The sequence below is a fragment of the Bombina bombina genome, chromosome 6 (assembly GCF_027579735.1).
Source record: "Bombina bombina isolate aBomBom1 chromosome 6, aBomBom1.pri, whole genome shotgun sequence".
Lineage (NCBI taxonomy): Eukaryota > Metazoa > Chordata > Amphibia > Anura > Bombinatoridae > Bombina > Bombina bombina.
In genome coordinates this window covers 523,084,717-523,097,350 of record NC_069504.1, presented here as the reverse complement: position 1 = coordinate 523,097,350, position 12,634 = coordinate 523,084,717, and the positions used below count along the sequence as shown (strand labels likewise).

The following is a 12,634-nucleotide window of genomic DNA, read 5'->3' as shown; positions in this document are numbered from 1 at the left end:
CCTTTATGCCAGCTAGGGACCCACATGCAAAACAAGACCAGATGCTTTCCCCCTTTATGCTAGCTAGGAGCCCCATGACACACCAGTCCAGATGCATGACCCCTGTTTTTTTTATTATTTATTAAGGAAAGTTCACATATATCAATCATAAAACATATCATTTGTCAATAGTATGAAATTGTACAAAGACTGATCAAAACACATACCAATGTTTACCGATACTTTCCTATCTTTGTATTTTACATAACAAGGTAAGACTAACTTAACAACATTAACCATGTTCACTCTTACATTGAAAGAGCAAATGTCCTTGCATACGTATATGTTAAGGTTCCTTCCATGGAGCTATGAGTTAAGAGCATTGTGGCATCATGAGGCAGGAATACACAAACCATTCCCGAAGAGTAAACATTATGTCTCCCGTAGGAGGTTCAAACATGGGCAACCTTTAATGCGGAAAGAGATCACTAGGGGGAGCATACCCAATTAGAGAAGGAACAAGAAGGGTACCTAGGAGGTGGAAGGGGGTAGGAGGGAGAGAGGGAGAGAAAGGGGATAGTCAGGGAGGAGGAGGGAGGACGCTCTTTGTTGGTGTTGTAGGATAGAGTAATATGCATGTATTGATTCTTCCCATAGAAATTTGATTTCTGGAAAAGAAGTGAAGGCATTATATTTTAAATAGCCATATTCTTCCAGATCTAAAAGTTCAGATACAGTGGCGTCACTAGGGTTGGTGTCACCCGGTGCGGTAAGTTATGGTGTCACTCCACCCCCCCAGAAAGCAGAAACACACTAAAACACAGGCACACACACACACAAACACTCAGACACACTTAAAAACATACTCAAATGCACACACAAACACTCGGAAACACACTCAGACACACACACAAAAACACTGACACACACACACACAAAAACTCAGACACACACATACAAAACATGTAAACTGCACTGCATTAATTATAAAGCTCATGCTTTAGAGCTGCTCCCTGGCTCAGCAGAGCATCAAATGAAAGAAAAACAGAGCACTCTAATATAAATCACTGAAGAAAAGGTTTAGGCGCGCAAACTATGAAAATTCTGCTCTCTGACTCTGTTCCAAGTCTGTCAGTGCACAGCCCCGGGCCGCGTGCCTACCGCTTCTTATGGCCAATCACATCTGCACTCTGCTCACCCCCAGACCCCCACCCGCCCTCCTACCTGTTCAGTGTGCACTTAGTGTACCGTAACCGTAAAGGTCTGGTGGGCATCATACATGGCTCCTTCACTTTAGAGACAGTGTCAAACAGTCATGCGTTCAGGTGCCAGGCATCCCCTCACGATTTCCCAGTTCCCGTTTAGAGAGACAGCACAGCAGTGAGTGACTCCACTGCTTCACATGTCACTGAGCAGTGAGCACAGATAGGCAGTCAGGTTTAGGCTAGCAGCGCAACTTTGCAAGCCCCACGGCATGCCCACAACATTCATAGAGAAATTGAGTAGGGGAGAAGCAAAGTACAAACAAGCAAAAGCAGCTGGGAAAACTATTTGTTGAAATTGCAGCACTGGCTCAAGGGGAAAAAAAATTGTGTGTCTACAACTTCCCCAGTCCCACTAATGTTCACAAATGCCAGCCCCTCTAATAAAAAAAAATCTATGCATCTCAACTTTGTATTTCTTTGAATTTCAATAAAATTTAAAAAAGACATTTTTTTATTTTTTTTGGTGTCACCCCCTGGAGGGTGTCACCCAGGTGCAGCCCGCACCCCCCTAGTGACGCCACTATTCAGATACTCTGTCTTTCCAGGCTGTTTTAGAGGGTGTCAGGGAGGACTTTCAGTGCCTAGCTATTAATGGTTTAGCTGCATTCAGACATATTTGCATGAGGAGAAGGCGTAACCTGCAGTTAACTTTGGGAAGGTCATTGAGCAATGCGATTCTTGGAGTTAGAACTACATCACGTGAAATGTGTGTGCGAAGATGTGACTCTATTACTTGCCATAGTGGGGTGATTTTGGGGCATTGCCACCAAATGTGTAATAGGGAACCGTGATCTCCGCAGCCTCTCCAGCAAAGCCGGGAGGCTCCCGAGTAGATGAAGTGTAACCTTGTAGGGGTTAGGTACCACCTCATCAGTGCTTTGTAGTTTAGTTCCAATATTTGTGGGGAAGTTGAGGACTTGCGTGTATTACGGAAAAATTTTGCCCACTCCGAATTCTCAATAATTAAGTGTAGGTCATGCTGCCATTTGTCAGTATATTTTGGAAGAGATAAGGAGTCTGAGGCTTGTAGTAATTTGTGGGATGTTGAGGGGGTGTTGGATTGGACTGTTGTTTAAACATAATTTTTCAAAGGGGGTTGTGGGTCTTAATAAGTCAGTTTTGTGAGGGCATGAGAATAGATAATGTGAGAGTTGTGCATGTCGTAGCCAGTTCCCTGGTCGTCCCTCATAGAGAGTGCTAAATCTGTCTCTGTCTATTAATTTCCCATGTTCTGTGAATCTAGCTAGTGGTAGGGTGTGGTCCCATTCACGGGATCTGCAAAATTTCTTGTCTAACCCACCCACCAACTCAGCATTCGGCGGAATCGGAAAGAGGGGTGAGTGAATGTGAGTAATATTTTTTGCAGAAATAATCGTGTTCCAAGTGTGGAGAAAGTGTCTGTGTATTTCTAATGTTGTGCATTGGGGTGGCCTCAAATCGCTAGGAACCCAACAAACCGCACGCACCTCTGGGATCCGCAATAGGTGGGAGTCCAGTGAAACCCAGGCTTTGGTATCAGCTGATCCATGCCAGTCTAAAACTCTTTGAAGAGTAACTGCAAAGTAATAGTCTTTTATGTTAGGAAGGCCCAATCCACTGCTATCTGTAGATCTATAAAACATACTTTTATTTAAACGTGGCTTGTGTTTACCCCAGACAAAGGGGTTTATGGTCGCTTGTATTTGAGATAAATACCATCTAGGAAGGGATATTGGGATGGCTTGTAGAATATAGAGAATGTTTGGGATGACCCCTGTTTTTACTACCTATGGGCCTGCATGAGATATCAAACTAGATGCATGCCCCTATTTATCCCAGGTATAAACTCACACAAGAAACCAGACTGGATGCATGTCCCCCCAGTAGAGTTGCCACCTCGGCCATGTTTTCCTGGATACTTATGAGTTATACATGCTGCAGGGTGTGCAGAGAAGAACATGAATAGTGCTGTTAAGTGTCACTATTTTTGTGCTGTCCAGGGATGAAATTCATATTCCTCCCTGCACACCCTGCAGCATGTATAACTGATAAGTGTCCAGGAAAACATGGCTGAGATGGCAACCCTACCCCTAGTTATACCAGCTATAATCCCACATAAGACACCAGACTAGATGCAGGAACCAGTTATGCCATCTATGAGCCAACATAAGACACCAGACTAGATGCATGTCAACCCAGTTATGCCATCTATGAGCCCACATAAAACACCAGACTAAATGTATGTCCCCCCAGTTATGCCATCTATGAGCCCAGATAAGACACCAGACTAGATGCAGTTCCCCCCAGTTATGCCAGCTATCAGCCCACATAAAACATCAGACTAGATATGTTGTCCCACTTAAAAGGACACATAGCACTTAATATAGAAGTGGTATTCCGGCAATGCAACAGTTTTATGGAGCTTTTTGAAATGATTGTCAATTGCTGACATTCTCTTAGAAACATGTTAGAAACCAATTTCTAGTTATTTATCCTAACAAAACATCCCATATGATAAAAATGCATTTGCGTCCCTCTATTTTGTTTTCTTTCATTATTCAAGTAGAGAATGCAATTTTAAATAACTTTCCAATATATTTCTATTATCTAATTTGTTTTGTTCTCTTTGTATCCCTTGATGAAAAGTATACCTAGGTAGACTCAAAAGCTGCTTTCAACAAAAAATAACAAGAAAATTAAGCAAATTAGATAATAGAAGTAAATTGGCTGTTTAAAATTGTATGATCTAGCTGAATTATGAAAGAAAATGTTTGGGTTTCATATCCCTTTAAATTTATCGCTTGAGTGAATTTGGCACAATTTAAACTGCAGATAAATATATATAAAGGAAGTCATTGGACGGAGTAATTTATTGCTTGACTGTACTCAGTCAGTTTACAATTCTTTCAAGTAGTTTTTTAATTTATAATGGTAAATCTAATTTTCACAATTGCTTTTTACTAGGACGGTTTGCGAAGATCATCAGGGAACGAGTACATCTTCTCAGCAAAACGTAAGTTTTCTTCCTGAAGAATATATTTTGCTCACATGTTTTATGCTTTATTCATAAAGGTAAGGATAACATTTAATACTCTCCTTTTTTGGGGTCTCAACAAAACTTTAGATTTTGAGAGATTCTCTCACCTTTCTGCATAAGTAGCACAGTCATATAGATAATAAAAATATAACTTCTTTTTTTCCTTCATATTTCTAGATGTTCATCCAGTTTCTGGGCACTTAATTTCCTCTCTGTCGCTTACCGATATCCCACCCCGGATAGCACAAGCAATGGAAAACGAAGAAAACTGGGAATTTAATATATTTGAATTAGAGGCTGCCACTCATAAAAGGTCTGATTTGTGGTCTGATTGCTTTGCTTTAAAGGGACAGTCTACACCAGAATTGTTATTGTTTAAAAAGATAGATAATCCCTTTATTATCTATTCCCCAGTTTTGCATAACCAACATTGTTATATTAATATATGTTTTACCTTTATGATTACCTTGTATCTAAGCATCTGCAGACTGCCCTTTATTTCAGTTTTTTTGACAGACTTACAAATTAGCCAATTAGTGCTGACTCTTAGGTAACTCCACGGGCGTGAGCATACTGTTTTATATATATATATATATATATATATATGTATATATGGCACACATAAACTAACGCCCTCTATTTGTGAAAAAATGTTAAAATGCTTTAAGATAAGAAGCGGCCTTCAAGGGCTAAGAAATTAGCAGGTGAGCCTACCTAGGTTTATCTTTCAACTAAGAATACCAACAGAACAAAGAAAAGTTGATGATAAAAGTAAATTGGAAAGTTGTTTAAAATTACATGCCCTATCTGAATCATGAAAGTTTAATTTTGACTAGACTGTCCCTTTAATATTTATTAGATAGATTACAACATATTTATTTCTCCAACATTGGTGTGTCCGGTCCACGGCGTCATCCTTACTTGTGGGATATCTCTTCCCCAACAGGAAATGGCAAAGAGTCCCAGCAAAGCTGGCCATATAGTCCCTCCTAGGCTCCGCCCACCCCAGTCATTCTCTTTGCCGTTGCACAGGCAACATCTCCACGGAGATGGTTAAGAGTTTTTTGGTGTTTAAATGTCGTTTTTATTCTTCTATCAAGTGTTTGTTATTTTAAAATAGTGCTGGTATGTACTATTTACTCTGAAACAGAAAAGGATGAAGATTTCTGTTTGTGAGAGGAAGATGATTTTAGCAGACAGTAACTAAAATCGATTGCTGTTTCCACATAGGACTGTTGAGATGAAGTAACTTCAGTTGGGGGAAACAGTTAGCAGACTTTTCTGCTTAAGGTATGACTAGCCATATTTCTAACAAGACCATGTAATGCTGGAAGGCTGTCATTTCCCCTCATGGGGACCGGTAAGCCATTTTCTTAGTCAAACAAACAGAATAAAGGGCTTAATATGGGCTAAAAAACTGGTAGACATTTTTATGGGCTAAATCGATTGGTTTATTTGGGCATTTTATTCATATTTATGCTGACAATTTGCATTTATAAACTTGGGGAACGTTTATTAAACGGCAGGCACTATGTTAGACACCTTTTCCAGTCAGGGGGCCTTCCTAGTTGTAGACTGAGCCTCATTTTCGCGCCATTACTGCGCAGTTGTTTTTTGAGAGCAGGGTATGCAGATGCATGTGTGAGGATCTGAAATTTGCTGGAAAAGCTTCTAGAAGGCGTCAATTGGTATCGTATTCCCCTCTGGGCTTGGTTGGGTCTCAGCAAAGGCTATAGCTGGGACTATATAGGGGTTAAATTTGTAAACGGCTCCGGTTCTGTTATTTTAAGGAAATTTGGTGTGCAATACTCTTAATGCTTTAAGACACTGTGGTGAAATTTTGGTAATTTTTGAACAATTCCTTCATACTTTTTCACATATTCAGTAATAAAGTGTTTTCTGTTTAAAATTTAAAGAGACAGTAACGGTTTTGTTTTAAAACGTTTTTTGTGCTTTGTTGACAAGTTTAAGCCTGTTTAACATGTCTGTGCCTTCAGATAAGCTATGTTCTATATGTATGAAAGCCAATGTGTCTCCCCATTTAAATTTTTGTGATAATTGTGCCATAGCGTCCAAACAAAGTAAGGACAGTACTGCCACAGATAATGAAATTGCCCAAGATGATTCCTCAGATGAGGGGAGTAAACATGATACTACATCATCTCCTACTGTGTCTACACCAGTTTTGCCCACACAGGAGTCCCCTAGTACATCTAGTGCGCCAATGCTTATTACCATGCAACAATTAACGGCTGTAATGGATAACTCCATAGCAAATATTTTATCCAAAATGCCTACTTATCAGAGAAAGCGCGATTGCTCTGTTTTAAACACTGAAGAGCAGGAGGGCGCTGATGATAATTGTTCTGTCATACCCTCACACCAATCTGAAGGGGCCATGAGGGAGGTTTTGTCAGATGGAGAAATTTCAGATTCAGGAAAAATTTCTCCACAAGCTGAACCTGATGTTGTGACATTTAAATTTAAATTAGAACATCTCCGCGCACTGCTTAAGGAGGTGTTATCTACTCTGGATGATTGTGACAACTTGGTCATTCCAGAGAAATTATGCAAGATGGACAAGTTCCTAGAGGTTCCGGTGCACCCCAACGCTTTTCCTATACCCAAGCGGGTGGCGGACATAGTAAATAAGGAGTGGGAAAAGCCCGGCATACCTTTTGTTCCCCCCCCTATATTTAAGAAATTATTTCCTATGGTCGACCCCAGAAAGGACTTATGGCAGACAGTCCCTAAGGTCGAGGGGGCAGTTTCTACTCTAAACAAACGCACTACTATTCCTATCGAAGATAGTTGTGCTTTCAAAGATCCTATGGATAAAAAATTGGAAGGTTTGCTTAAAAAGATTTTTGTACAGCAAGGTTACCTTCTACAACCCATTTCGTGCATTGTTCCTGTCACTACAGCAGCGTGGTTCTGGTTCGAGGAACTAGAAAAGTCGCTCAGTAGAGAGACTCCATATGAGGAGGTTATGGACAGAGTTCACGCACTTAAATTGGCTAACTCTTTTATTTTAGATGCCGCTTTGCAATTAGCTAGATTAGCGGCGAAAAATTCAGGGTTTGCTATCGTGGCACGCAGAGCGCTTTGGCTAAAGTCTTGGTCAGCGGATGTGTCATCCAAGACAAAATTGCTTAACATCCCTTTCAAAGGTAAAACTCTATTTGGACCAGAATTGAAAGAGATTATTTCAGACATCACTGGGGGAAAGGGCCACGCCCTTCCACAAGATAGGCCTTTCAAGGCCAAAAATAAGTCTAATTTTCGTTCCTTTCGCAATTTCAGGAACGGACCGGCCTCTAATTCTGCATCCTCTAAGCAAGAGGGTAATGCCTCACAACCCAAACCAGCCTGGAAACCGATGCAAGGCTGGAACAAGGGTAAGCAGGCCAAGAAGCCTGCCGCTGCTAACAAAACAGCATGAAGGAGTAGCCCCCGATCCGGGACCGAATCTAGTGGGGGGCAGACTCTCTCTCTTTGCTCAGGCTTGGGCAAGAGATGTTCAGGATCCCTGGGCGCTAGAAATAGTTTCTCAAGGTTATCTCCTGGAATTCAGGGAACTACCCCCAAGGGGAAGGTTCCACATGTCTCACTTATCCTCAAACCAAATAAAGAGACAGGCATTCTGTAGAAGACCTTTTAAAGATGGGAGTGATACACCCAGTTCCAATAAAGGAACAAGGAATGGGATTTTATTCCAATCTGTTCGTAGTTCCCAAAAAAGAGGGAACTTTCAGACCAATTTTGGATTTGAAGATCCTAAACAAATTTCTCAGGGTACCATCGTTCAAGATGGAAACCATTCGAACGATTCTACCCACTATCCAGGAAAGTCAATTTATGACTACCGTGATGCGTACCTACATATTCCTATTCACAAAGAACATCATCAGTTCCTAAGGTTCGCTTTTCTGGACAAGCATTACCAGTTTGTGGCCCTCCCATTCGGGTTAGCCACTGCTCCAAGGATTTTCACAAATGTACTAGGGTCCCTTCTAGCGGTTCTAAGACAGAGGGGCATTGCAGTAGTACCTTACTTGGACGACATTCTAATACAAGCGTCGTCTCTGTCAAAAGCAAAGGCTCATACAGACATCGTTCTGGCCTTTCTCAGATCACACGGATGGAAGGTGAACATAGAAAAAAGTTCTCTGTCTCCGTCGACAAGAGTTCCCTTCTTGGGAACAATAATTGATTCCTTAGAAATGAGGATTTTTCTGACCGAGGTCAGAAAATCAAAACTTCTAAGCTCTTGTCAAGTTCTTCATTCTGTTCCTCGTCCTTCCATAGCGCAGTGCATGGAAGTAGTAGGGTTGATGGTTGCAGCAATGGACATAGTTCCTTTTGCACGAATTCATCTAAGACCATTACAACTGTGCATGCTCAAACAGTGGAATGGGGACTATACAGACTTGTCTCCAATGATTCAAGTAGATCAGAAGACCAGAGATTCACTCCGTTGGTGGCTGACCCATGACCATCTGTCCCAGGGTATGAGCTTCCGCAGACCAGAGTGGGTCATTGTCACGACCGACGCCAGTCTAGTGGGCTGGGGCGCGGTCTGGGAATCCCTGAAAGCTCAGGGTCTATGGTCTCGGGAAGAGTCTCTTCTCCCGATAAACATTCTGGAACTGAGAGCGATATTCAATGCTCTCAGGGCTTGGCCTCAACTAGCAAAGGCCAGATTCATAAGGTTCCAATCAGACAACATGACGACCGTTGCGTATATCAATCATCAGGGGGGAACAAGGAGTTCCCTGGCGATGAAAGAAGTGACCAAAATAATTCAATGGGCGGAGGATCACTCCTGCCACCTGTCTGCGATCCACATCCCAGGTGTGGAAAACTGGGAGGCGGATTTTCTGAGTCGTCAGACATTCCATCCGGGGGAGTGGGAACTCCATCCGGAGATCTTTGCCCAAATAACTCAATTATGGGGCATTCCAGACATGGATCTGATGGCGTCTCGTCAGAACTTCAAGGTTCCTTGCTACAGGTCCAGATCCAGGGATCCCAAGGCGACTCTAGTAGATGCACTAGTAGCACCTTGGACCTTCAACCTAGCTTATGTATTTCCACCGTTTCCTCTCATTCCCAGGCTGGTAGCCAGGATCAATCAGGAGAGGGCCTCGGTGATCTTGATAGCTCCTGCGTGGCCACGCAGGACTTGGTATGCAGACCTGGTGAATATGTCATCGGTTCCACCATGGAAGCTACCTTTGAGACAGGACCTTCTTGTTCAGGGTCCATTCGAACATCCAAATCTGGTCTCCCTCCAGCTGACGGCTTGGAGATTGAACGCTTGATTCTATCGAAGCGTGGGTTTTCAGATTCTGTGATAGATACTCTGGTTCAGGCCAGAAAACCGGTAACTAGAAAGATTTACCATAAAATATGGAAAAGATATATCTGTTGGTGTGAATCCAAAGGATTCCCATGGAATAAGATAAAAATTCCTAAGATTCTCTCCTTTCTACAAGAAGGTTTGGAGAAAGGATTATCTGCAAGTTCTCTAAAGGGACAGATCTCTGCTTTATCTGTCTTACTACACAAAAGACTGGCAGCTGTGCCAGATGTTCAAGCATTTGTTCAGGCTCTGGTTAGGATCAAGCCTGTTTACAGACCTTTGACTCCTCCCTGGAGTCTAAATCTAGTTCTTTCAGTTCTTCAAGGGGTTCCGTTTGAACCTTTACATTCCATAGATATTAAGTTACTATCTTGGAAAGTTTTGTTTTTGGTTGCAATTTCTTCTGCTAGAAGAGTTTCAGAGTTATCTGCTCTGCAGTGTTCTCCGCCCTATCTGGTGTTCCATGCAGATAAGGTGGTTTTGCGTACTAAGCCTGGTTTTCTTCCTAAGGTTGTTTCTAACAAAAATATTAACCAGGAGATAGTTGTACCTTCTTTATGTCCGAATCCAGTTTCAAAGAAGGAACGTTTGTTACACAATTTGGACGTAGTCCGTGCTCTAAAATTCTATTTAGAGGCTACAAAAGATTTCAGACAAACATCTTCCTTGTTTGTTGTTTATTCTGGTAAAAGGAGAGGTCAAAAGGCGACTTCTACCTCTCTTTCCTTTTGGCTTAAAAGCATCATCCGATTGGCTTATGAGACTGCCGGACGGCAGCCTCCTGAAAGAATCACAGCTCACTCCACTAGGGCTGTGGCTTCCACATGGGCCTTCAAGAACGAGGCTTCTGTTGACCAGATATGTAAGGCAGCGACTTGGTCTTCACTGCACACTTTTGCCAAATTTTACAAATTTGATACTTTTGCTTCTTCGGAGGCTATTTTTGGTAGAAAAGTTTTGCAAGCTGTGGTGCCTTCCGTTTAGGTAACCTGATTTGCTCCCTCCCTTCATCCGTGTCCTAAAGCTTTGGTATTGGTTCCCACAAGTAAGGATGACGCCGTGGACCGGACACACCAATGTTGGAGAAAACAGAATTTATGCTTACCTGATAAATTACTTTCTCCAACGGTGTGTCCGGTCCACGGCCCGCCCTGGTTTTTTAATCAGGTCTGATGAATTATTTTCTCTAACTACAGTCACCACGGTACCATATGGTTTCTCCTATATATATTTCCTCCTGTCCGTCGGTCGAATGACTGGGGTGGGCGGAGCCTAGGAGGGACTATATGGCCAGCTTTGCTGGGACTCTTTGCCATTTCCTGTTGGGGAAGAGATATCCACAAGTAAGGATGACGCCGTGGACCGGACACACCGTTGGAGAAAGTAATTTATCAGGTAAGCATAAATTCTGTTTTTTCTTATTATACAGAGTGAAAAAATAAATATTATTATTTTATAGTATTTTAAGTACAATATTTTCTTTAAAGGGCCAGCAGAGTCAAAGCCAAACAAAAAGGTTGGGTACAGCATGACATTTTAAATAACTTAAATTTACTTATTTCTCTTGGTATCCTTTGTTAAGGAGTAATCTGAGGTGAGCTCAGGAGCGTGCATGATCACCAAAGCATAGACTGAAAAAGACAGGTGCATGCAAGCTCTTATGAGGCATCCTAGGTTTGCTTTTCAGCAAAACATAGAAAGAGCACAAAGCACATTTGATTATTGAAAAAATTAAATTGCATACTCTCTCTGAATCACGAAAGTTTTGAATTTTCTCTCCCTTTAATTATGTTATTAATAGAACATTATAAACTACCTTTGGTGAATGGTCTGGTTTTTATCAGAATAATTTAGTCAGTTTTTCGGGATGACATAAATTCTTTTGTCATAGAAAAATAAGAGTAAAAATAAAATCTAGAAAAAGGAGATGCAACTTATCTTATAGCCCAATGCCTTTTGGGGGAGCTCCTTCTACATTTCCTTTAACTCAGCTAGTGGATACATTTTTTTAAGCAGCAGTTTCCTGATAAAAGGAGAAAAGCAAAATATTTGAGACGTGCTGCATTGTGCAACTGTTGCATCGGAGCTTGATTTTCCTGTGTGTGTATATATATATATATATATATATGTATGTGTGTGTATATTTATTTATATATATATATACTAGTCCTAAAGCCCGTTCACACGGGCCATTTTTTGCAGTACAGTGGTCCCACCCCTTGCGTTCTCTCCCTTCCACTCTCTTTTGCTTTCTCTCTCTCCCCCCTCTCTTTTGCGCTCTCTCTCCCCCTCTCTTTTGAGCTCTCTCTCTCCCCCCTCTCTTTTGCGCTCTCTCTTTCCCCCCTCTCTTTTGCGCTCTCTCTCTCCCCCTCTTTTGTGCTCTCTCTCTCCCCCCTCTTTTGTGCTCTCTTTCTCCCCTCTCTCTCTCTATCCCCCCTCTATCTCCCCTCTCCCTCTCTCCATCTCCCCTCTATCTCCCCTCTCACTCTCTCCATCTCCCCTCTCTCTCTATCTCCCCTCTCTCTCCCCTCTCTCTTTCTCTCTCTCTTTCTCTCTCCCTCTCTCTCTCCCCTCTCTCTCTCTTTCTCTCTCCCCTTTCTCTATCCCCTCTCTCTCTCTTTCTCTCTATCTCCCCTCTCTCTCTCTCCCCCCTCCCTCTCTCCCCTCTCTCTCTCTTTCCCCTCTCTCAACCTCTCTCTCTCTCTCTATCTCTCTCTCTCTCACCCCTCTCTCTCTCTCCTCTCTCTATCTCCCCCCTCTGTCTCTCTCCCCTCTATCTCTCTCTCTCTTCCCCCTCTCTCTCTCTCCCCCCCTCTCTCTCCTCTCTCTCTCTCCCCCTCTCTCTCCCCACCTATCTCTCTCTCTCTCCCCCCCTCTCTCTCTATCTCCCCCCTCTCTTTCTCTCTCCTCTCTCTCTCTCTCCTTTCTCTCTCCCCTCTCTCTCTCCTCTCTCTCTCCCCTCTCTCTCCTCTCTCTCTCTCCTCTCTCTTCCCCCTCTCTATCTCTCTC

The 12,634-nt window shown here is 42.4% G+C and overlaps 1 protein-coding gene across 3 annotated transcripts in view; it reads left to right on the top strand.

Annotated features, from left to right (window-relative positions):
- PDE8A (phosphodiesterase 8A) overlaps nt 1-12,634 on the top strand; it is a 1,084,545-nt gene that overhangs the window by 994,043 nt on the left and 77,868 nt on the right. For all 3 annotated transcript variants that reach the window (XM_053717432.1, XM_053717431.1, XM_053717430.1), the window contains exons 15-16: nt 4,188-4,236; nt 4,438-4,573. In XM_053717432.1, the coding sequence (XP_053573407.1) occupies nt 4,188-4,236; nt 4,438-4,573 (185 nt within the window). The remainder of the gene's footprint in view (nt 1-4,187; nt 4,237-4,437; nt 4,574-12,634) is intronic.